At 42.5% G+C, this 27,455-nt stretch overlaps 1 protein-coding gene across 4 annotated transcripts in view; it reads left to right on the forward strand.

Annotated features, from left to right (window-relative positions):
- The first annotated feature begins 11,751 nt into the window (after nucleotides 1–11,751).
- Nucleotides 11,752–27,455, forward strand: part of snx13 (sorting nexin 13) — a 45,983-nt gene continuing 30,279 nt past the window's right edge. For all 4 annotated transcript variants that reach the window (XM_079523183.1, XM_079523184.1, XM_079523185.1 and 1 more), the window contains exon 1: nucleotides 11,752–11,912. In XM_079523183.1, coding sequence (XP_079379309.1) covers nucleotides 11,901–11,912 — 12 coding nt within the window. In that variant the 5' untranslated portion in view covers nucleotides 11,752–11,900. The remainder of the gene's footprint in view (nucleotides 11,913–27,455) is intronic.

The following is a 27,455-nucleotide window of genomic DNA, read 5'->3' on the forward strand; positions in this document are numbered from 1 at the left end:
CCCAAGATTCCGGGAAAAACCTTGCCCCAGCACCGATCCCTGCAGACCTGCGGTATTCCTGCCCACAGAATCCCCTAGACCACATTTGTGGAATTTCCTAAATGGATGAAAAGCAGGTTTATTTGAACTCATTTAAAGGTGAAACATATATCTTCCTTATCTCGGCTTGGTTGTATTACCTTACTGCACAAACTCAGCTCGTAATAGGGTGATAGAAATGATGAAAGAAAGGTGGCAATTTTGTTATGGATTTGTGAAGATATATTTTTATGTTTTGTAATGACAACACATTCTTGGCCTCTAACTCAAAACCAGGGGTAATAAATTGGTTTTCCATAATGTTTCAGATGTGAATAGGCTCATCATGAGCTTACTAAATTATTTATACTTAGTGGTGTGATGGTGTCCCGCACTGAAAATAGCAGATCTACAAGCTCGCAACACGCTGAATCATCGCGTTGTGAGCCTGTAGATGATTCATTTTCCCCCTGGGACATCGTCTTACGACGTAGTAGGGATCACAGAGAACATTATGTTTATCATACAACCTGCATAAACTGTGGTACAAGTTACAACAGTGGCTACCAATTAATGCACCAACCACATCACAGAAACGTCCAGGATTTTACTAATTTAAGACTTGAGTTGCATGTCCACAATCTGCTGAGTCTCTCTCCACTCCTAAATCAAGCAAAAACATCTTAAAATATAGCTTAGAATTGACCTGTGATGCGTGTTTCTGACAACTATATAGTCTGCCGCAATAGCATACAATTTCTGGCAAATACATTAATGTACATATGGGATTCCAAAACAAATTGTCATTCTCATCAAGAGTTTCTATACCAACTTCACATGCCAAATTGGAAGCACTGTTTTGCAGTCAACAAGAAGAAAACTGAGCTGATGATGCTAAACATCCCAAACTCCTCACCAATCCAAATAGATGCAACAAACCTAATAACTAAACCTATACCCATAACTGATACTTTACGCAGGCAGTGATATCAAGAGCTGACTCAGCAAGGCCAGAAACAATTTACCGTGGCTTAACGATGTCTGGATGTTGGCCCAGAACAACACCAACACAAGGCTGAGACTGTACCAGAGCTTTCCCGTGTCTACCATGTAGATCCATATCTGTCAACCTTCCACACAAAACTCCTATGGAGAATACAGAGAATATTCTGGCCCCAGACCATATTTAACCCGTGTCTCCTGCGCCTGTGTAAACAAGACAACATGGCCAGTATATGAGAAGGCGATGGAAATGGATTGGGCAAGTCACTCAAAAAGAGATCAGGACAGCATCAGCTGAATTGGTCTTCACTGGACGCCAGACAGTAAATGTAACAGAGGCTGACCCATTAACACCTGGTGTAGGACAGTCAACACCCTGTATCACAGCTGGGGAACTATATGAAGACACTGGCCCAGGAAGGACAGACAGGAGTGGAAATGCTTTGTTGCTGCCCTACAGCTGGCATAAGGGCAGTAAGAATTGGAATAGGTAAGTCTGCTGCAAAATTGTGAACCCAGATTCGCAACAAGCAGATAAACTAATAGTTCAATTATCATGACAGCAGGATGTGTCCACTCTGTGACTGACGAGGTCCCCATTGAGGTCATGGAAGGAGAGGATTGTGTTAAGTGGAGTTCAGAGGGGAAAGAAGCAGTGGGGTCTTTGCACCCTGAATGTTTGGGCAGCCGCAAGATGCCCCAGGGCTAGTGGTCAAGAAACAATCGGGGGGCGCGCGCGCGCGCGTACACACACACACACACACACACACACACACACACACACACACACACACACAGCTAAATGGTTGTTTTGAGAGGTAAACATCTTGCCCGGTTACTGCCCACAATGCCTAGGGCAATGTGGACCAATGACATGCCCCGATGACCTTTGTTACCATAGTCATTAGATATTAGCAGCCCTCATCTGCAAACATTTAGCCAGTGTCACCCCTAATCTGACTAGTGTCACCATGCCACCATGCAATCTATAACTAACATGCACGCACGCACGCACGCACGCACTCAAACACACACACACACACACACACACACACACACACACACACACACACACGCACACGCACACGCACATGCGCGCGCACACACACGCACACACACACACACACACACACACGCACACACACACACACACACACACACACACACACACACACACACACACACACACACACAGTGTCTCATCTTTTTTTTTTATTTTTTTTTTACATATTGTTGAGACACATTGCATGGCTATCACCACATAGTCCAGAGGCTTAGTGCACTTTTTTAGGAGAATAGTGCACTTGCGGATAAAAGCGCCAAATTTTGTATGAGGCTTCTTTATGTCATGCTAAAGGATTTTAGCCTAGGAGCCCTTGTCAAATATCTATTTTAAATATCAAATTCCAAGACTATCAATATCAATGAAATTTGTGAAATATGTGAAAATCCGCCTAGTATTTTTCAGACTATATACATCATAAAATGATCAGATTACTTCCAAATGTGATAAAGTTGACTTATTTTGACATTATTAAAGTCACAGAACATGAAATATCATCAATAACACCTTTATTGCAATGAAGAATACAAATGAATATGCATCATAGTGCGAAACATGTTATAGAGCTGTGCGCATTCTGCCTAGCTGTCACAATTGCATTTGCAAAGTGGGGAACAGTCAAAATTTGCATTGCTGCATTGGCAGGTATACATCACCTTTACAGGTGCATCTGATCAGCTCTCTGCAAGCTCTGGAAACCTTTGGAATGGTCAGTAAACTAGCACCCATGACCCTTCTTCCTTGGCCGATAGTTTTGTGGAGAAGGAATCATTTGAGCTTTGTGTGCTGGTGGCCCAGATGCCTGCTTGGTAGACTGCCCGTTTCACATGTGAGTGCACCCTGGGCGGGAGGTAATTTCTCTATCGTTCGATTTTGTTCACAGAAGAGTTATTTTCTTTTTTCGTTGATGGAGCTCAAAGGACTGGATTTGTCGTACAAAATTACTGTCAGTCTTTCAAGCTCCCGGAAGTGCTGGCAGTCAACATCTAGTTGCTGGAAGGGATGCTTTGCCAGATTGACGAATGTTTCTGTCGCAGGCAGCATCATAGGCTTGCCAGGTCCGCCAAGCTGACCTCTTACCCTTTCCATTAATAGCCGGGGAGCGGGAATAGAGATGAACCTGTGATGTCATGACATACTTTTTATTTGTGTTTTTTCTATTAACTTGGTCATTATGGAACACAGAATGAGAGGTCTGCTCTGACCAAATGTGACCAAATTTGACTGAGGGACTGCCATTGGATTTTTTTGAATTTTCGTTTTTTCATGTCATATGAAAGCAGGGAATCATAGCTTCAAATTGACTTATTGGTTGTTCAGTTTGGCCCACCAGTTTTGGAGATATGGCTTATAGAGTAATGTCTTGCAGAAAACAGCGAGTTGAGAAAACATGCTTGAAAGGTTCACTTCTGTGGTCTCTAACATTACACCTAGCTACATGTTTAAGCATTTATTTCATATTTACATGTTGATTTCAGCTCTGACACTTATTTCAGACATGCTCTAGTATGTGAAGAGTCTGCCTGTGCTATAAACTCATTTTGGAAAAAAAAAACAAATACAAAGTTTTTTCCTCTGGTGAACAGCTGGAATTTGCGCGATGGCAGTCTCTCAGTCAAATCTGGTCACAAATGAATAGAAAAAAAACACAAATAAAAAGTATGTTATGACATCACAGGTCCTCTAAAATTTTGGGTGACTGGCTCCCCGGCTATTAAAACATATGTTGTGTCACAACCGGAATATGCGTGAAACATAGGCAGGGCTCGAGATTTGGGTTCCCCTAGGCTATTGCAGTCTACCAAGCGGGCATCTGGGCCACCAGCACACGAAGCCACCAAGTGATTCCTTCTCCACAGAACTATGGGTGGGTTAAGGAAGAAGGGTCATGGTTGCCAGTTTGGCTGACCATTCCAGAGGTTTCCAGAGCTTGCAGAGAGCTGATCAGATGCACCTGTAAAGGTGACTGTAGTGTAGTACCTGAAAATGCAGTAATACTAATTTGGACTGTTCCCCACTTTGCAAATGCAATTGTGACAGCTAGGCAGAAAGCACAGCTCTATAACATGTTTCACACTATGATGCATATCCTTGTACTATAATGGAAAGGGGGAGCAAACCAATATATTTATACGTCCGGCTTCTCCTATGAAACTTGCCAATTCTGCTCAGCAAGCCATCCTGGGAAGCAGTATAGGGGAAAGCCTCTCGGAGGACATGAACACCCTTTCTTCATACCTGAAGGACTGCCGCCTCAAGCTCAGTGTTGAGAAGACTGTAGCAACAATGTTCCACCTCTACAAAAGGGAAGCAACTCGCCAAATCAACATCATGGTCGACGGTGCCCGGCTACAGTCCCAGTCCTCACCGACATACATGGAGTGAAGCTCGACAGAACACTGTCCTTTAAACAACACCTGGACAGTGTTAAGGGAAAGCCTGTGCCGCACTGATACAGCATCTAGCTGGCACCACGTGGGGAGTCACCACAAAGACACTCCACCGAGGCCCTAGTTTTCCCTGCCGCTGAATACTGTGCCTCAGCCTGGAATCGCCCCAGCAGAGGTCAGGCGAGAAGCAGCCACACTGTCCCTCACTCGGAAGGCACAGTTGAGCAAATCTCACCTCCTCCACAAGGTCGTCACGGAGACACCACATCGTACGCATCTCAAGTCCCGGCGGCCCTTTGCCACACAGGCCCAGGAACTGCTCGGCACAACACCAGCCGACACCTCCAAGGCTTCCTGGGTGAAGGCAAGATGGAGGGACCAGTGGAAGGCAGCAGATCCTTCCAGGCTTCACTACTACATCGAGGATCTCACAGATGTTCCTGGCCAGCGCCTCCCCCGCAGGGAGTGGACAACCCTCAACTGCCTGAGGACGGGTGTGGGACGCTTTGGTGCATCCATGCAGAAGTGGGGTCTCACAGACAGTGCCCACTGAGAATGTGGGGATCCATTACAGACTGTGGAACACGTGCTGACCAGCTGCCCCACATACCGGCCACCAAATAGTGATCAAGGCTTAATTGACCTAGACAATGACACACTGGACTGGCTTGCTGCAATGGAGCTGAAGGTCTAAGGACATATACGACAGAAGAAGCACAAACAAATTCTACATGCCACAGGAATCCATCTGCACTACATTGCCTCCGCTCACCTGTCATATGTATTGTACAAATATTGCTTTTGTGTGCCATACTGTTATTGTGCAACATTTTGCTGTGACGCAAATTATATCACAATTTCCACATTCACTGACCCCTCCCCTTTTCACTTCACACACACACACACACACACACGCACACGCGCACACACAGCAGCACGGTATGGTACAGTATGGTACGGTACGGTAACGTACAGTACGGTACAGTAAGGTACAGTAACATACAGTATGGTACATTGCAGTACAGTACAGTACAGTACAGTACAGTACAGTACAGTACAGTACAGTACAGTACAGTACAGTACAGTACAGTACAGTATTGTACAGTACGGTACAGTATGGTACAGTACAGTACGCTACAGTATGGTTCAGTACCGCACCCAAAATGTAGTCTGACTGAACAAGTGGGCACCCTGCACAAGTGGCCACCCGGACAACTGGCCACCTGGATGGTGTGGCGCGAGACGTCCGATGGCCGGTCGAGTTATAGTTCATTTGTATGTATTCTTCATTGCAATAAAGGTGTTATTGATGATATTTCATGTTCTGTGACTTTAATAATGTCAAAATAAGTCAACTTTATCACATTTGGAAATAATCTGATCATTTTATGATGTATATAGTCTGAAAAATACTAGGCGGATTTTCACATATTTCACATATTGCATTGATAATAATGTCTTGCAATTTGATATTTAAAATAGATATTTGACAAGGGCTCCTAGGCTAAAATTCAATAACTGACCCTAACGAACCATCATGCAAAAAATTACGCTTTTATCCGCAATTGCACTATCCTTTCACTAAGCCTCCGGACTAACAGGAGCATGGCTGAAATAAATATGCTGCTGGGACTGAGGACTCTTAAGTATACAATAATAGGTACAATACTTATTTAATCATGAAACGTAAAATTGCATTACCATTGTCACATTCCCCTCCTGCCCTTTGACCTCTCACAGGCCTCCTCAGCAGTCCTCCAGGCCCAAACTATCATGGCTGCCAATGCAAGTTGCATGCATTGCATTGGCTCTTGGGCTGAGCTCACACCTTTCATGCAATTCTCTGCTCGTTGGATGCTCGTTGGATGCTCGTTGGGTAGTGTCATGGCCGCCCAATGTATTACCAATGGGAGTCACGTGCTTTGACACAACATTGTGTTGTATGAGGGGGAGGGGGGGCAGTCAACACACAGCCGAAAGCCATACAACCATATATCTATGCATACAACAGCTTGTAGGCGCAACATCCACCCAACGTCCACCCAACACAGAGGGTGGGGTTAACCACCAACCAATAGGAGAGAAGGGCTGTTTTGTATCCCAATGGGCGGAGTTTAGTTGTAGTCTCCTGAGCCCAGCAGAAAAGTCCGACTGGAGAGTGACAGAGCTTTTGAGAAATGATGATGTCACCGCTTATTAGCGCATATCATTTTTACTATAATTAGGTGAGAAATGCAGCTTGTGCCTGCATGGAAACTACACAGATATCTATCCAAGTGTTCATGTTTATATATCACTGTTAACAACTTTAAAACGTATTATGTTGCATCAACTGCAGTGAGCAAAGGCTCTGCTCTGCTGCATCCAATAATAAATATATCAGCCTACTAGTCCAGTGCGGACTATTTCATTTGCATTGGTGCCGAGTGCTAAGCACAACCGATTGTTTTAATTCAAAGTGGTATATATTCTGTGAAATGTTTATCGTCATTCCGTGTATCTACAAGCTCCAAGTGTTGCGTCCACATGCAGCGCGTTCCAAGCAGAGGTCCTCAAGTATATGTAAAACACTGCCAGTCCTCAGCGCAATGGCCCGTTGCGCAAAAAAGTTGAGATTTTACTTGTGTGATATTCAGATAATCTTCAACCGATTGTTATAATTCGAAGTGGTATATATTCTGTGAAGTTTATATTTTCATTGGGTGTACAAGTCATGTTTTTAATATGCCTTTATCAAATGATATAGAGAGATGGGTAGTGCCCAAGTCCTGTTAGCCATGCAGCCTATATGATCTGTGGTGCAGGCCTATACACTCTAATTTGTATTGGAGTGCGAAGCTTGAACAATAGGTTCATTGCGGACCGCTACGGATAAACTGTGGATATTAACCTACCAATAAGGACCCAGGCCAAATGCCATTGCGCAGTAGCCTACACCAACAAGTCTATGCGTGGTGTGTGCATAGCCGCATGTGAAACTATATCGTGCTGTATTTTGCTCTCCATTTCATGGTCATGGTCATGCGAGGAGAGAGAGAGAGAGAGGGTGCAGAGAGAGAGAGAGAGGTGTGAATGGAATCGCATCGTGCGTATATGGCAAATCTCTCTCATGTTTAGGTAATTAAGGGCGCACCATTGAATGCATGTCACTGTGCCTACATGCTGACAATGTGCGCGCGTGAACTTGTATTAGCCAGCCTACACATTATAACGTGACATTTATTATACAGCTCGAAAATATAGCCACTCTACAAGCTCACAACTTGTTACTTCTATAGGTCTGACTCTGCTATTAATTTATGTGCAGGACTTGCCAAGTCGCCAGAGCAATGGTAAAGTGTCTATCATTTTTAAATTGAGAAAAGTCGAGAGTCGGGATTTTGCACATAGTGTGACATGCTGACAGACAATGAAAGAAACATGTTCCACTTCCACTCACAATTTAGGTGGCTTTTAAAATGCGGTACTTATTCCTTCATTAAAAAATATGATTGGCACCTCATAAGTGTAAATATAAAAGCAAGTATAATATAGCCTACAATATTGAAACCTGCTACTGCAGTGATTTTATCCTGTGTTCAATGCGTTTCTGCGTTTGGGTGTGGACATGATGATGATGATGAAATGACGCACGGCTGTCTCCAGTCATTTCAACAATCAGTACCAGATTTAAAGGCACTGATTCTGTGTGTTGGCTTGTTCAGAAGAGGATGACGTCTTTCGAAGAAAGTTTGATTCATTTAGCAAGCCAGTGCCCCATTCTGTATGTAAAAAGCCATCCGTTTTATTATGACAGTGTACAACTCCACATATCGCCGTATTGGTCACCAAAAACTACACGCAGATAAACGTGGGTCTGTTGTTTTCCGCATTCCGCTCTAGCGCACCGCCCACTTCCCGCAAAACCTTGTGGGAAATGGATGCATCTAGGGAGGGACGGCCATGACACTACCCAACGAGCATCCAACGAGCATCCAACGAGCAGAGAATTGCATGAAAGGTGTGAGCTCAGCCTTGCACAGTGGTGGAAAGTACAATAGGCCTATCTCACAGCCCGTTTTTCACGCCCACTTCCGGTAAATAGTGGTGACTTTAACATGGGCATTTACACGTTTTTTTCTCTGGAGAATCTAAGTACATTTTCTAATGTAAAAATGTGACAGACCAATATTATTATGAAGCAAACAAGATGGTAAATCAGGTCGAGCAGATAGAACAAACCTTACCTTGAGAAAACAAAAGTTGTAGACTTCTTAAATAACCTCTGTTAACATGTAGCGTCTATGGAGTGACGTCACGCTATCACCACTAACCCCGAAAGGGGGCGTATTTAGGGGGGCGGGGAAATTCTGTGAGATAGGCTTAGGCCTACTTTACTTGAGTAATTCCAATTTCCAATACTTTTACTTCTACTCCACTTCATCTCAGAGACAAATATTTTACTCCACTACAATTATTTGAAAACTTTAGTGATTTAGATTATTATTACAAAGCGTACAGGCCCCTATATACATTTCGGCCATTTGAAAATAGATATAATACATTTGAAAACTTGAAATGAGACATTCTGCATAATGAGTACTTTTACTTTTGGTACTTTAAGTACATTTAGATACCAATATTTTTACTTTGCAGTATTGATACTTTTACTTAAGTAAAACATTTGAGTAGTTTTTCCACCACTGCTCATGCACGCATGCCTCGCATTGGCTGACCAAACAGAAGGACAAGCTTGGTTCAGAGACTGCCTTGTGTAGTAAGTAAGTAAGTAAATACAAGTTTTTAAGTGATGCACTTAAAACCTATGACAATAACATTTATAAGGTGTGGATCATGAAAGGTAGACATTTCTCTACATACGTACATTTTCTGTGTGTTTAACAAATACTAATGGACCTAGTCAAGGGGGTAATTTAGATCAAAACGAATATAACAATATTAATCATAAGGACAGCGTAACATACGCATAACACCCCCCACCCAAGAAAAAACCTCTTCCCCCCCAAATAAAGAAGCTTACTTCCAGGTTGGGCAAAAACATGAGAAAGGACATCTGCAAAGACATCACCAACTCCTTGTGACAAAATTCTCACTTCACACGGGAGTGTTTTTTAAGAATGTATTTAATCCAATAGTATTTTACAGTTCTACTTGGTGGTGGTGGTGGTGGTGTAACTGACTGCCTCAGTCCAGAAGTCACATAAAATGTTTTTATGAAAATTAAGTGCAAAAATAATGCACACACAATTACCACACCCTATACCTCTCACATTGTACATCCCTGGACTAACTTAACCACATGAATCCTGGCACAAACAAGGGTCTAAATTCATTCCGCTCCTATGCCACCAAAATGTGGAACGCCCTACCAACAGTCATTAAGACATGCAAATCCCTTGACCCCTTCAAAACTGCTCTCAAAGGGCACCTACGGATGGCTGCAATTCGAAACTGGCCCCCGTAAAATCTGAATCCCCCACCCACCCCTTTTCCCCCTCACTGTATATGTTTCTTTTCCCTTTTTACCTCCTCTATGATGATTTCCTGTTTTGACTATATAGTTGTGTATATTCGTACGTCTCTTAATGTTTTGATGAATTGAAAATGGTGGACCCTATTGTAAATTGTCGTCCACTCACAGTTAACAGTTTTTTGTATTGAGTTGTACTTGAAATGTACTGTAATTCTGCAAACTGTTAATAAATCAATCAATCAATCAATCAATCAATCAAACAAACAAACAAACAAACAAACAAACAAACAAACAAACAAACAAACAAACAAACCCCTACCGGTATACTGGGCATGTCATCATGATGAACAAACGTTTGGTGAAAATTGCTTTGATGGTCTTTTATTCCACAATTAAGAGAATGACATTGTATGTCCATAAAGATGGCTTTATTTGAGTGATAAATGTTTACTTTTAAGTTTTAACTATTAAGTACCTTTGAAGCAATCAACTGGATTTGCAGGGAGGAAGATTATGGAATGTCAGTGCCCTCTAGTGGTCAATGGTGTGACAGTTCAAGTTATTTCATGCTGTAATTACTTTAGTTTAGCCTATAGAAAAAAATATCTAAAGAAGAGGAAGGTTGACTGACTGATTGACTGACTGAGTTTATAGCACAGAACACCAGTGATGTGTTTGTCACTTTCTTTTTGCTTACGTCGGCCTCAATTGGAACTGGACGACATATAAAGCAAAGGTGCAAAGTCTACTGGATCTTGTGATGAGAGAGAGACTGACTGACTGACCATGTCAACTATATATGCAGGAAATATATATATGCCCTGTAATCTTCTTCAGTCGTACTACTGGCATGAGAGGGCCACCACAGACTAGGATCCGTTATGTGTGCACCTGGGCAGTGAAACAATGGGGAATCTGGCGACTGCAGCCTTCCCTGCTACTAGTAGTGGAGATGCCAGGGACTTTATTTTGCTTCATCCTTTCCTGGTGTGTGACCCAGCCGGGGCGCTGCCTACCTGGAGAGAGGTAGGCCTACTTTAATTGCTGTGGTAAAAAGTATTACTGTATTTGTACTTTACTTGCGTATTTCCAATTCTAATTATTTTACTTCCACTCCACAATACGTCTTTGAAAATATTGTAGCTTTTACTCCACTACATTTATGTAAAATCTTTACTTACTAGTTACTTTGTAGATTTTAATTATTATTACAAAACATACAGTAACCACTTCAGCCCTATTTACATTTCGGGCATTTGAAAATAGCAGATCTACAACTTGTAGATCTGCTATTTTCAAAACATTTGACATTTTGAAATGGGACATTCTGCATAATAGGCTACTTTATACTGTTGGTACTTTAAGTAGGCCTACATTTTGATGCCAATACTTTTATACTTTTTTACATTGCAGTATTGGTACTTCTTCCACCACTTCTACTTTGTGCACAGAGATCTTTGTGTGGAATGTCTTCCCACTGTCCCAGTTACCTATTTTATAGCCTATTTTATAGTAAAAACGTCTGGGTTTCTGAGGCTACCATCTACTAGAATTAGATCACGATCTACCTTTTGGGCACCCCTGGTGTACACTCTCAGTTATGGGGGTACAACCGGTACATCAAATTTAAAAAAAGGTTGTGAGAAGAGCCACTACAATTAAATACAATGGTGACTCATAGTATTTTGCTTCTGTCAGTCATGTCAGACGTCAGTCACGGGGAGTGTTACATACGTCATCGTTCCTCCCAGCCAATCACGGAGCGACGTCGAGGGAAGGGGTGCGCTCGAGACGTAAACCTCAGCCAACATGGCGACCCTGCTATGAGCAGTGCTGTAACGGAGAGAAAGTCGGGAGATAAAAACCACAGAAATACACGCCTTTCCCGTCCGTTACGATGTGGTGGGGTTAAGCCAGAGCCGCCGCCGCGCACGCACCTAGCCTGGGGGAAACGATGCTCGCAGAGGTGAGTTTGTGCGAGGGAAATGTGAGCGTACGTGCGCGCGGGGCAGTTTGTTTTCCTCCCAGTTGACAGCTAGCTACCCCCGCCTGGATAGCCAGCGTTGGTTAGCGTCAGGTAAACACAAGTCGAGCCCCGGGCCAGGGCGGTTCTTACTTCTTGGCCCCTTTCGGGGACCCCTAGTTTACCCTTTTCTGTATTTGGGACGTCCAAATACAGAAAAAGGTAAACTAGGGGTCCCCGAAAGGGGCTAGCGGTTATCTCTGCTCTGCTGTTCCGTCAGGCGGCACGCAGACACTTTTCTGCCAGCGTGAGGATTAGAGACACACACCGCCGCCACTAATACTGTTGTCTGTCTTTTTTTAGGATATCATCCTTTGAACCTTTCCCTTAATTACTTCCTTCCGCAATCCGCACCTTCAATACTTGTACTCGAATTAGCTCAACTCCCTCGAAGCAAGCAATGTTGTTGTCGACAATATGCGTATATTGTTATGATGAAGAATAACAACACGCAATGCTTGTTGTTGGAAAGGTTCAGAATCTATACAGTAACACATTCAGGTGAGACCATACACCTGCGGTTAGGGTTAGCTATGTGGCAGTGGCTACCCGTGAATGTCTTGGCTTCTGGGGTTGGAGCTTTAGCTTTGAGGAGAAATGGACAGGTGCACAGTAACATCATCAATATTATTAACTCGAGACTGTAGCCGTCCATTTAATTGCAATACTGTCTCAGAGTTGCACATCGATACATTAACAGTATGTGTGTGTGTGTGTGTGTGTGTGGGGGGGGGGGGGGGGGCGTTGTTGGTTATCATCATGCCTTTTGATACTGTGTTTTGTTCTGTTCTGTCCATGAGTTAGTGCATACACTGTGACAGTGTGCACACAGTATCGGTTGTCATTAGGATACTACAAGAGTTCCATTTTCTTGACATTCCTGGAGTTTGCTGTGTGGCTGGTTGACTCTGAGTCATCATCATCAAGCTAACTTCAGAGCTGTGACTGCTGGCTTGTTTGGGGATGCTTACAGTAGCACACAGCGGCCTTGAACATAAACACCACAGCAGTACTGTAGCATGCAGTTTTATTTTAAGATCGCCACAGGCTTGTGAATGGTATTGTTCATCGTTAATTATTGAGTTAGTGTTATTAGTCTGCTATCTGTCAACAAGACAGAGGTGCTGTTGCTGGTCAGGGGTTATGGGGTTCAGATGTGTGAGTTGCAGTTAACAATTTATTTTATGGTCAGCTGGTTAATCATGGGTTTGACTGTGATGTGTAAATGTATTTAGCTTTCCATATGGCAGCCTTGCTCTAGAGTGAACTGTGATGACATGGTGGGTTTGCTATGCTGACACAGGATATATGATTTCTCTTTACACGCTTCCCTCAGTACCATAAGCCTGTCCTGAATAGAAAGACTGTTGTTCTAGTTCGATTCTGTTAAGCAAATAGGCTAACATGGTCCACCTCACCTGAGAGGCGAGTAACCTGGCTGCATCAGGCTGCAACCTCTCCAGCAGTTTAAGTAAAGGTTTAGCTGCAGTAATGAAGCTTTGGCTCTGGCCTGTGCTCTCATGCATTATACTTACTAGTACTACCACCAACTTAAGTCTTACTTAATAATAAGTCAGACTGGACACAGTGGACAATATAGCTTGCTGCTGGCTAAGTGGCAACTTCACTCTCATGTTTAGCTAATAGGCTGACTATCGGGTGAGTAACAGGGCTATATTGGACTGTGTGTGATGATTGTACCATTTCTTCATCATAATCAGCACAGGAGAGCTGTCTGGAGGAAGCATGTGGCCCCTCTGCTCGTATGCTAGTACTGTCACTGGTCCTTTACTCACCTGGCTTAAACTAGCCCACATCATCTAGCAGGCCCTTCGGTCATTGTGTTTGTCTTAGTTAATGGCGATTACTTGAGACATTCAACAGGGAATTTGGTTGACCAATTGTAAACCAACACCTACTCTTGAAAGCAAACCTTTGCTGTGTAAGTTGAGAATGTTTGCAAGCAACAAGCAGGCTAATGCCTGGCAAACAGAAAACATCAGTTACAGTGTGGGCTATACATGATCCTGTCGCTGTTCAACTTTATGGTCTTTATAGTCCGGCACCCGACAGGCTTCTTTTGTTTAAAGTGGAACATTTGGTATAGTCTTTTTTTTTTTGGCCTGCCCTAAAATATTGTCTATATACATACATTCATGAATCCACTTGCTGACCGGCTGTCGGTATTGAGCAATGTTTTTCATTGGGGTTTCTTCACCATTAACATCCTATGTAAGGCAAAAATAGCAAACTTTCCTTATGCTTTAAGTAGCATTGACTTTAATGTCAAACTGTCAATTTGTCAAACTAGGGGCTTTTCATGATTCTGAATCCATTCCAAGCATTAGTTTTGCACAAAAAACACTCCTTGGGCTAAAACAGCCATAGCCACTAGCCAAAATGTGCCCAAAATGTGCTGATCTAATCACATTTGTGATGATCTCATAAAATTTGTCATGACGGCTATGGCCATTTTTAGCCCAAGGAGTGTTTTTTTGTGCAAAACTAATGCTTGGAATGGATTCAGAATCATGAAAACCCCCTAGTTTGACAAATTGTCATTTTTGCCATTTTGCCATATATTGGATGTTAATGTTCATGGTCACAAGAAACCCCTATAAAAACAATTGCTAATACAATTGCTACTACTAGCGAGTGGATTCATGAATATATGTATATAGACAATATTTTAGGCCAATAAAATACCAAATTTCCCACCCCACAAGCCGGCTGCCGGACTATTAGAGAGTTCCTCCATGCTCAGATTTTTGATTGGGCTGTTGCAAAAGAAGTAAAAGAATAATAATAATAAAAAAAAAAAAAGGTCTGGGGTGCTTTATGGTTTATGCATGCAGAGTAACAGTGTTATCTCGCTGCATTACAAGTGGGCGTTGCTATGCACTCCAATCTCATTAAGGTGTCTTAATCAAAGCTTCAGTGATATTAGGCTGGTACACACACTGCTCACATCAGGCATGCCTGACTGTGATCTTGTTAATACACTGACGGCTCCATTCCTGTATCGGTCAGTGCGATAAGACCGGCGAAGAAGAGGAAAGGTCGACATCTTTTGCTAGAGATATGCCAATTTCAGGCATTCATTTCAGGGTCTAATGGGATGGGACTGGCTGTATTTACATTCCTTTATCGTCTGTTTACAACCATCTACAATGTGCTGTGGAAGGTAGGGTTGTGATTTACTGTAAATTTCTACCTAATCTACCTGTCAAAAATCTAAATTAGTGTACACCAGAAGACAAACTAGAAAGAAAACTAGTGCCGGGGCGATATTGGCCAAATCAAACATTCATTGTTGTGTTTTTAACCAAATACTTTATATTCATAACATGGATATGATAATGGAGTAACTATTAACTAAAAAAATAAATTTGAGCTATACCACTAAAAATAAAACGCAGACGATATCTATTCTCCAATCTTTATAACAATATTATATCCATATATAATCACAATGCTTTTTAATTATCTCTAAATCATAATGTTGCCTAATACTGTGTTCACGCGGGCAAGTTACAAAGATTCACAGCATATTTGTCGCTTTGTCACTTGGTATCTGTGCTGTTCAACACGGTTGTTGACGTCATCAGAGCTACAGTGTCGTTTTGTGTCTTTGCATCTTTCATTCAATTTGTAGCTTTGTATCTTTTTATCTTTTGTAGCATTTACAAATGTCGGATTTGCTTTGTAGCTTCACGTAGCTGGCTTCCATTGAAAATGAATGGTAGTTAGACGGTATCTCTGCATCTACCTGTGCCCGTGTGAATGTAGCATTATTGTAGTGTAGGGGTAAATCATTTCTAACCAGCCCAAGGCATGTTTATTCTTCGGTTTTACTTGTTACTCTACTTTGTTAATGGCATACAGTACATGTACTAGTGTGATATTGCACAGCACAGGTTTGAAAGTAGTGAGTGAGCAGCTAGATTTGTACAGTGTTTCCTTAAAGTCATACCTCAATTTGTATGCCAAATACCTAGATAGCTATGAATATGACTATGGGTTCACACTAGTTATTTAATATTTTTAAGTGTAGTGACAGTGAAAACAGCACATTATAGGTAAACAGTGCTCTTATTTTACATTCCACAGACCAGAAGACAGAGTTCACTGGCCACGCTCAGGTGTTGAGACAGATATCTTGTGTTATATTTATAGATGGTTCCGTCCCCTCTCAAACAAGCACTTGCCCAGTCGGGCAACCTGAAAGCAAACTACACCTGCCCGAAAGTTTTATTTACCTGTCAGGGGCAGGTGGGCAACCCTTGGGCAACCCTTAGTGTCAATGCCTGTGCCAACATGTACAAGAACACCCGACTTACCCCCAATCAACCCTTGGCTTGATGCTGAGTGCCAAGCAGGGAGGCATTGGGTCGCATTTTTTATAGTTTTATCTAGGCGATTGAACCCCAACCTCCCAATCTCAGGGCTGACACACTAACCACAATGCCATTGAGCCGGCTGTGTCTACTCTTGTATAATAGGACATATATGCCACCTGCTGAGTGCTGAGTGCTGGCCAAAATGCTGATGAAACTCTACTGTTTACATTTATTTTCTCAACACTTTCCCAAACCTTATTGTATGACTAGAGAGTGAAAGTGTCAGTTGACTTTTAAAAACCACTGTCCTGCAGACAGTTGATGTCTGAATAACTCTTTATTCTATTTCCTACATTCTGACAAGAAGGTTCTAGCTCCCTAAAAAAGGTACAACATGGAACCATCGAGTGGGCATTTAACATGCTTCCATATAGAGTCTATTCCGGTGTGTCTGTGTCATGGTCTGCTGTGCTGATTGACTGCTGGGCTGATTGATTGGTGCATTGCATTCTGACCTGGCTATCGATATGTCTAGTTAGCGTAAATGGTTTGGTGAAAATGTATAAATAAATGCCATGGTCTATTCACCTTCAGGTGATAGAGGAGGTCAGGTGGTCTTGTTGGCTGGATACCAGCCAACTTCCTGACAATACTTAACTGACTGGACCTGGATTTAAACAACACTAGGGGCAACTATATAACATGTTTACTTGTGTTAGGCACTGGCAGGCTACAATCTGAGGGAACCCATTTGGTACAAAAAAATAAGCTACCACCTTCTTTTTGTGTAGAAACTGGAACACAGTTTGACTCCTCTTTCTTTGTCAACTTCCTTCCGGGTGCTTCTGTGTTAATTCCAACTAACAACACTACATATTTTAGCCTGTGTGGCAGGCGTTTCGTTTTCACAAGAAAAAGAAAGGCTGGGCAAACGAGCCACATTTCCTGGCCTAGGAGTGGGAGTGAACTACAGTGTAGAGGGGCGTTGCTCCAAATTTGGCGACATCAGTGTTCTCCGCTGTTTTCTACTGGGGAGGGGAGGGGAGGGGAGGAGTAGACCAGAAATCACGCTGGCTGGGCCAGGCTATACATGTTTCAGCTAGTGGTTCATATTCTGCTGTTAGCAGAATCTGCCTTGAGAGTTTAGGCAAGCTATATATTTGAACCTAAAAATGATTTATAGAGCAATATAAAATTAAAACATTAATTAATAAGAATGGAAATTATTTGTTTATTTAACGTGGTCTCGCACAATTGGCCTAATTAGTCTAACAACTCTGTGTGGATGAGAATTGAGTTACATTTATTTGTCTCAATGCTGATTGTCCAAAAAGCAGTGTTCCTAAATTTAGCAAAGCAGTCACCTCTGACTGATGGTCTCTGCCATGGTTTCCCTAGCAGTATTCATGCAAGAACACACACTAGTGTAGACCAGTGTTTCTCCTATATGCATTATTGTGTGACCAGATTTGCAGGAGGCGGCCTCGAATAGGCCAATATAGGCAAAAGAGCGCAAAAAACGCCTGCGCGTGTACAAATAATTACAAAGAAGAAAAACAACACAAAAAGTGTTGTAACCTGCCGTTTTTTTCTTCTTTCTAATTATTTGTTTGGTCCAAAATATTGTTTGTGTTGTCATGAGTTGTCACGACTCGAGTTGGCTTTGTCCGCGGCGTAACCGTCTTTAAATAAATACTTTAAGAAATGTCTATGAGGAAAATGCATTGGGTTTCATTTCCTGGTCCAGGGTAGGAGGCGGGACTGCGATGCTCTATAGAGGCCCGAGGTTTTCCCCTGTGATGTCTCCATACATTCAGTTTATATTTTTGCAATATTGTGCAGTCAGTGTGTGCAGGCAGCCCTAATCAGTTCCCCTGGCTGTCTGTCACTCTCTCTCCCAGGCACTAAGCTAAGGAGCGCTTTAATGGGCTCATAGGGCTGAGTTAACCCCTCATCTACTGGTAACAGTAGCTACACTGCTCAGGGTCACGGCAGCTAAGTTCTTGTCATGCGCCCAGGGTGTTCACACAAATAGAAACGTCCGTGGACAGGCAGATCTGTAGGTGTGTGTGCAGGACAGGTACAGTAGGAATGTGTGTGTCCCTGCATGTGTGTTGTTGACTCAAGACAAGAGTCTGGAAGAAGGTGATAATTCTGTCCCCAAGCCACAGATTAAAGTGTGTGTGTTTACGTGTATTCAGTTCAGTCAAGGTCGTTCTGTAGATATGCACTCCACGTCTGAAGGAAGGATATGTTTGTTTAGCCCTCCATCATGTATTCATGCCAGCCTTTTTGCGTATTCATGGTTAAATTTGTCACCAATTTTGTGCATTTGTGAGTGATTGAGTGTGTTCTTCAGAGATCAGAGTGAATGAATAAGCCGACTGTGACAGGCCTGAGACTGACAAAAGTGTGTGTGTGTGTGTGTGTGTGTGTGTGTGTGTGTGTGTGTGTGTGTGTGTGTGTGTGTGTGTGTGTGTGTGTGTGTGTGTGTGTGTGTGTGTGTGTGTGTGTGTGTGTGTGTGTGTGTGTGTGTGTGTGTGTGTGTGTGTGTGTGTGTGTGTGTGTGTGTGTGTGTGTGTGTGTGTGTGTGTGTGCTGTTCTTTTGGGTGCTTGTAACTGATTACTTGTCAGTATTGTGCACTGTCCGGCTCTGTCAAGTTGACCCCAATGCCAGAATCCTAAAGTGTGAAATTTGTGTGTGGATGGTCATGGTGCATAGTGTTTGTCTTAGTGTGTGTGTGCTGTGTTCCACATCTGTATCTTTTGTCCATGTGTAGGTAGGCTTATATTTTGTGCACAGACTATATAGTGGCCAATGGCCATCACAGCACACGTATTCCCCCTAGGCAGAAGCTGATAGTGTGGGGGGAGGCAGCTTTCACGCAAGCACGCTCGTGCAGCACACGTGCATGCGTCAGACCCGTGCACACAGAATTTTCTTTTGGCGTTTTTCTGTGGTCTTTTGCAGTCTTTGAGGTTATTTGCCTTTTTTTGGCCTATTCACGGCCGCTTCCTACTAAAAAAAATAAAACTCTGTGGTGGCTGGTCATGATTGTGTGGTGGCCCGCCACACAGTAATGCATATAGGGAATACACTGCATTGCACTTGGAGTAACACACACCACACCACACCAGTGCGTTCAGCTCTAAATGAGTTGCGTAAGGAGGAGTTGTGTGTGTTGCCGTTATGATTGGGTGTGGATCACTGGAGCAGATGGTCCATGTTTAAACCCTGTAAGCTGCAATGACTCAGGAGACAGCTTCAACACGGAACAACACTCATTGACACACTGTGACTGCACTATGGACGTCACACATGTCTTACGTTACCTCCTAGTAGGCTTTGAACTACATTCAAATACTTTCTCTGGGATTGAATGATCTTGGCTGATGCACTGACCCCACTACTATTGGAAATGTGCCCCTGAAGAAAGTGTAAATCCCACCCATCTCATACATCTTGAAGGCTAAAACGAGTTAATGAAATTCTTCTTCTTATTATTAATTTTATTTTCAGTTGGTAACTGACCACTGGTTAACATAAAGCCCTAACCACACCAAAGGGACGAGACGGTTTTAGCGTTGTCCCAGCAGTGTGATATGATATATGATATAAGTGATTCAACGCATGGAATTCAACACCACCAAAGGGTCACCATGCAACTCCTTGCAACCGTTTGGACCCAAGGAGTTGCATGGTGACCCTTTGATGTGGTTAGGGCTTAACAGATCCTAAGTTCTTGCTCTAACGCTTCTAAAGCGAGATCAGACTTACTAGTGCAATGTAGTAATCTAATGGAAGATTTCACTTTCGATTACTACATTGGAAGACTTCTCCTCCTCTGCTTAACACGCGCCTTTATTCTGAAAGATTCCCCGGCACCAGAAGGCAGAAGTAAACAAAAAAAGAAGAAGAAACATAGCTCTTGGAGTCTCAGTAGATTCAGTTGACAGTAGCTCCTTTTTATAGTGATTATGGAAGGTCATGAGGCCTGGCTTTGGCTTTCTGTTATCGTGTGTGCGCGTGTGTGTTATCTGAGCCAGGCAGCAGATAGCCCATGCCCAGGCCAGGTAGTAATAAATGTTGATGATGACCGTAATGGTCTGCTGGTAGACAGGACGAGGTACTGTAGACTAGAGCACCGGTTCTCAAACAGTGGGTCGGACCCATTTGTGGGTCGCGGAGACATTTTCATGGGTATTATTTTTAGTTTTCCACATTTTGTTTTTAATTATTATTTAAAACCTTTTCAAAAAGGAAAGATTTTGTATGAATTCAAAACAAATTCAATTATTTTTAGCAGCGGCTTGTAAAGTGCTGGTCAATGAAAGCCCATGAAAACTAGACGACAGATCGACATGCTAGTCTGACGAGTAGTTCTGATTGGCTGCCTCGTCTCCAGACACTTTTAATGCCATCGTCTAAACCAGCGGTCCCCAAACTGTTTTGGCCATGCACCCCCTGTTACCTCCTCACCCCGCTGACGCACCCCTCAGTCTCGTCGTGTTTGGCCGAAAATGATATATATTTTTAATAGCATTATGAGAAATAATCACAGAATGTCACTGCATTGAACGACACGCAGCTGCTGTATACTCCCACAGCTGCTCTATACATCTCCTTACAACAGTGGTTTACCAGATTTTGCCATTTGTGCTAAATAACACCATAAAACCGCCATTACCCTTTTCATGTCACGCACCCCCTAGAGGGTAGTTCGTGCACCACAGTTTGGGAACCCCTGGTCTAAACGGTCGCGCGAGCGCCGCCGCCGCCGCCATGATGCCTCAGAATTCTTTAAGGCAATTTGAGTGAAATGAAATGAAATGAAATCTATATTTACCCAGGGTATCTGGGCTAAGCTCAAGAACTTGTTTCCAGCCAGGCCCTGCTCATAGAACACATTTCATCGTAGTGGTTGATGCCTTGTTCAAGGGCATTTCAGCGGTGGTAATTTTAACGTGTCGGACGGCTGGTTCGAACTGGGAACCTTCCGGTATCTAGACCGCGCCGCTATCCGTTCGGCCACCGCTGCCACAATCTGAGTCAATCTGAGTCTCAATGTAACCGTTGGACCTGCCGATCCCCCCCCTGTGATTTTGACACATATGAGAGATGTTCTTTAATACCTGCCAAGCCAACGCTCCACACGTCCCAAACTCTTCTCCCTTAGTCCCTTCTGGCCCCAAAACTGTGGAATGCACTTCCCGTTGCAATCAGAACTGCAGCATCACTCCCGATCTTCCGCCGTAGTCTGAAAACCCACCTTTTCAGACTCCATCATGGCCCATAGCACTTACCCTACCCCCTTAGACAGCACTTTTTAGACTTAGATAGCATTTGAAACAGACTTATAGCATGTCATGTAGACAGCACAATAATTGCATTGTATGTAGTCATAGCACTTCATAGTATATATGTACAGCATAGTATAGCATATATGTATAGTTTATATGTATAGTGTCATTATATATATATGTTCTAGTTACGTTCTTAGCTTACGCATGTTTCTTGACAAATGCATTTTACATATGTGATGTATTCCCATGTTTTTGTTCTTGCTTAATGTAAGTCGCTCTGGATTAAGAGCGTCTGCTAAATGCCTAAATTGTAAATTGTAATGTCAACACTACTACTACTGCTGTGCGTGAGGTGCGACATATAATGGTTTGGAGAATGTGCTACCTGAGAGTGTACAAATACAACCAAATGGACCTATAACAGTCCATTTGTACAGTCTCAGAGTTTATTGTTATAAAAGGGTCCTTTGGTTCAATTTGTAGTAGGCTAAGGCTACACTGTCACAGTTACAGAGTCAGAGTTAACTTCTTGTTTCCACAGTACACAACACACACACAAATACAGAGACAGATATTTACATTTCATAGCACAATTCTGGAGATATAAGGCAGCCGCTACTGATAATTGATCAGTTCTTGTTTTCCAGTAATTTCATGAAGAAATCAAATAAAATTCTAAGAAATTCCATGAATTGGAAAACAAATCTTTAAAGAAGTAGTGAAAATAGCTGTCTACAAGGTTGATGCATTTTGAGCTTGTAGATCTGCTATCTTCACTATTTTGGGTCCCGGGCTGTTTTGGGCCTTGAGTTAAAAGTTTGGGAACCAAACGACTGTTTTGTCAGTTAGTGGAGAGCTCCATTTGTCTATGCTTACTCTCAGAGAGAAGGCAAGGTGAATTGTAAACATATTATTGGCGCTATTACAGGTCAAGGCTGGGAAGGTGGAGCCCGATAAGGACTACATAAACATCACCCTCTTGAGTTTGTTATGGGTTTATTTTTTAAGTTTGTTGCTTTGATATGGCTTACAAAGTGTTGTCTGTTGGGAGTTGGGACAGGACATAATATTGCATAATGCTTAATACAGCCCTAACATTGTCAAAATGTGTGAGTGTCAGTGTGCAATGTGCATGCATGTGAGTTAGTGCAATGCCGTGCATATGAATGATGGCTTCTATCAGGCTACACCTGTGACCAACCATACACTTACAATGGTTCCGTAGAAGTGTCCGTTAAGGCCAGTATATAGTATACAGTACATTTTTCACATTATGTTTAGCCCAGGGTCCTTTATAGTTACAAGGTCAGGGTCAGGGATATACCAACCCTCAGCTCGGAACTTCCCATAGCTCCAAACAAAGACCGTGGTTATCCTCAAAAACCATTAGTGTGAAACCAGGTTAGAACATTATGCCATAGAACGTTAATGTTTGTTATAAAAGATGGAGCTTGAATAGGCTACTGTTGTAAAGTAGTTGTGTGCTGTGAGTGAATTTGTGCAGTAGTAAACCATCATGGGCTCTGATTTATCTGAAGTGTGAATTAGTCCAGGAGTGCTTACATTACTAAACCAGTATCCTGTAACCAATTGGGTTTAGGGTTAGCTCAGACCATAGAAATGCCAGTGTGAAAAGCTCTACTGAAGAACCTTCATACCACTATTCCAAACTTTACTTTTGAGACCCTCTTATGGTAAGACTAATTGCTATGTTCAGGAAACAGTACAACATTTTAGCCACTATAGTGCAGTGGCGAAAAGGATGCAATGTGAATGCAGTTTTTAATGTCAACAAAGCCAACGATCACACAACACCAGAGGGAGTTCCACAAACCACGTACTACCCAGATTCAGCTCAAACAAGCGGTTAAATTAATTTAGCTCCTATGCCACTAACATGTGGAATGCCCTGGCAGAAATCTGAATCCGTAGACTTCTTCAAAACCTCTCTCAAAGAGTGCTTACGGGTGGCTGCAATTCGAAACTGGCCCCTATTTTTCTATACAGTACTTTACACGTTTTCCCTTTTTTTTTACAGTGTATATGATGATTTTATTTTTGCATAGAAGTCTAATATATTGTATTTGTGTCTTTAAATGTTCTGATGGATTGAAAATGGAGGACCCTTATGTAAACAAGTCTTGGTGCTTTTTCTGGTATTATATCCTCTTAGCAGATTTTGTATTGATCTGTATTTCCTTGAACTGTTAATATCAATCAATCAATCAATCAATCAATCAATCACCTGTTACAATAGAACACCAGCTCTGCCAGGGGTCCTTGAGGACCAGTGTCAGAAACCATATAACCTTTTCTGTTCCTTATACTGTAGTGTACATTTGTACAACCCTATTTCTGTGAGCGTAGTCTCTTCCTTCCTATCCAGGCCCAAACCTACGCCCATTGTCCCTGCAGGCCTGCAAGTGGTGGTTTGCGAAAGAGGCCCAGCCTGTTTGGATGCATTCTGCAGCCCTGACACTGCATACTGCCATGCTTCACATCGTCTGAGTCATTTTCAGCCTTACAATTGAGCTACTGTAACATCGCATCACTAGGCTTTCCACCTCGGAGTAAAGCCTGTTCCTAAATCGCTGTGTGATCCGGTCTAGGCGTGGTTTAAACCCCCCCCTGGAGTTATGGTCCCCCTGTTTGTTATTCCAAGGCTTTTATTGGGTAGGCCCTAAAATTATGATGCAGGGAATTATTATGGGTATTTCTTATTCCGATTTGAGGGTTCCGGCCAGATGACTACAGTACAAACTAGAAATGCACTCTGTCGAGATGCCAACTTGTGCCATGAGGTGAGCTCACCACTGGCATCACCGCTTTGTGTTGTATGATCTCTACTTTGAGTGCTAGTTATGTCTAATACAACTGCTGTTCTAAATCCTTTAGACCCGTTATTGACCTTATACCAACCTTGAAACGTACCTTAGTTACGTCACCAAGAATGGTGGTCCCAATAGACTGTTGATGGTGATGTCAATTGTAAACAAGAGAGGACACATACATACATACATACATACATACCCAGCCAATCGCTGGGTATGTTATTTTTTTAATAACGAGACAAACTGAACTAAGTCCATGATTATTAACCTAACCTTACAGCAGCATTAAAGCTATTGGCCTCGCGCATTGCAAAGCCGCTGTAAAAAGTGGCAAAGTTGCAAACTAAGTTAAAGGGGAGTTTCGCACAAGCTGTTTTCTTACCGTATATGAAGACGTGTATCCATTCGTCATTGAAAAAAACCCCAAAAAAAACACATGCCGAGCGTTTCATACGGAATTAGCGGATTTACCGTCCATGTGGGTCAAACGCTAGAACTCCTATTCAATCGCGCAATTGGTTTTAGTTTTGTGTTTACATCTGATTTAGACGATGTGACAGGTTAGTCCATGAAGTGTTGTTGCTGCACTCTTCCTGGTCTACTGTGCTGGCGTTAGACCCCTCCTACGCTTTTCTTAAAGGACCAGCACCCTATATCTTTATTTATTTCTTTTTTGGGTCAATATACATATTATCCACTTACTTTTGTAAAAAAAAGGGTTAGTAAGAAATTCCCCTTTAAGTGTGTGTGTGTGTGTGTGTGTGTGTGTGTGTGTGTGTGTGTGTGTGTGTGTGTGTGTGTGTGTGTGTGTGTGTGTGTGTGTGTGTGTGTGTGTGTGTGTGTGTGTGTGTGTGTGTGTGTGTGTGTGTGTGTGTGTGTATTAACTGCGCTTAGCTGGATGTACGCTACTGTATTTTTATCAGTCATAATGGTGGTACTTGGAGAGAACTATTTTCTTAGATGGTACTTGGTGTAAAAAGGTTATCAGTTTTGTGTCTTATATCTGGTGAACTATAGTGTCTGATAGGATTTAAGGCCATTTGTTATACTGAGGTCATTAGGTTAACCATTAGTCAGAAGATAAAGGCATTGTTGCCTGGGCTATATAGTCCATTTGAAAATATAATTGTTTGTTTGTTCTGCCAAAATAATCTCATTCTGATCTTGATCACTTCCACTTGTTCAGTTGTTTCCTCAGGTCCCTGGCCAGGGGAAGCAACATGGAGTCATGGGAGTTAGATGAAAAGGTGCAGCCCTTACAATCATTGGCAAATTTGGAAAGGAAGGACGGAAGATATCATATCACACAATATCAACAATATTAATTAACTGAGTAGTTAATATGGTTGTTTGATCTATAAATGTCATGATATCTCATTATCTTAACATAATTTCACCCCGTAGATGCAGGGACAGTAGCTTGTGCTATCATGTTTAATGGTAGGCCCAAACTATGAGGAGCAGAGCTTCCGTTCACTTCCATTATTTCTGTTTTTAATATTAATTTATGTGCACCTGTCATTCCAGTGCTGCTGCTCAGTAGCATATGTTCTGTGCTGTGAACTCGCGTGTACCCTTGACAGTTAGCTGAGATAACTCAATGTCAGAGAAACCTATTATACCCACCTTTTTCGGTCCTCCAAATTCAGCAGCTCACTTATGACATACACATCCATGTGTATGTATATTTCCCAGTTATTTTGTGTCTTGTGCTTGTGTTTGTGTCGCAGACATGTTCCCAAGAAGAGCACTGACAAACTTCCTCGACAGTAGCGTGCTCTACATTGTCTCCGAAAACAATAGCCTCCTTGTGTGTGTGTGTGTGTGCGCGCGTGTGTGCGCGCATATCATTCTTCCCTGAAGAAGACCTTACAGGTGGAAACGTTGGTTTCTGTTAATAACCTTTCAGCATTGTGGCTATGAGTGTGCAGCCTTTTTCTTCTTTTTTCGTTGTGCATATCATTACCACTATTGTATTTGGAAGGATAGTTGCTTGTCACCTCATGGGACTTTAAATTCAATGGTGCTGCATGCTATGCATGGCCCAGTTCTATCTGACACGCCTGCACCTGCTGGAGTGACTCCCCTTGGTGGAAAACTGCTGGAGCAGGCTCTTCCGTCTCCGGGAGACAATAGGTTGTTTTATTTATGGTAGTTTGACAGGTTATGTAAACAAGTGTGACGAGCTCAGTAGCACACTGCACAGCTGCCTGCATCAGTCTGATTGCATGTAGGTGACACTAGAGAGAGCAGGGACAGAGACAGAGAGTGACATGCAGAAAAGGTCGTTGTTGGGCTCAGGAATCGAACCCGCGACTTGTTGCATTAGAGCTTATATATGGTATGTGCCTTAACCGCTAGGCCAGCGGCGCCCCTACAACAATGTTCTTGATCTTGAGTATACTGCAGACTCGTTAGCAAAACAAGCTCCCTGTTTTCCTCAGTGGCTGGAGCAGTTGATCTGAATTTTATAACATTATAACGACGCCAATTTTCAGTTTCCCAACATGTAAGTTGTGTTAATGTAACACCGGTGATTCAGAGTTTGGGCTATGGGATTTATGGTCGCCATGGTTACAGCTGTCGCCATGTTTACAGCCCCGCAAGCTATGGGATGATGACGGCCTCCCAGCTGCTGCCGAGTGCCGGCTATTGCCACACAGAGAACGCTAGTCTGCAAACACTCAGAATATGTTTTATGAACTGGAGGTCGCTTTTGATATCCTCTTCATAGCAATTTACAATTTACAATTTAGGCATTTAGCAGACGCTCTTAATCCAGAGCAATTTACATTTAGGCAAGAACAAAAGTATGGGAATACATCACATATATAAAATGCATTTATCAAGAAGCATGCGTAAGCTAAGAACGTAACGAACATATCTATATAATGACACTATACATATTAACTATACATATATACTATACTATGCTATACATATGTACTATGATGTGCTATGACTACATACAATGCAATTATTGTGCTATCTACATGACATGCTATAAGTCT

Source organism: Electrona antarctica (assembly GCF_951216825.1).
Source record: "Electrona antarctica genome assembly, chromosome: 15".
NCBI lineage: Eukaryota > Metazoa > Chordata > Actinopteri > Myctophiformes > Myctophidae > Electrona > Electrona antarctica.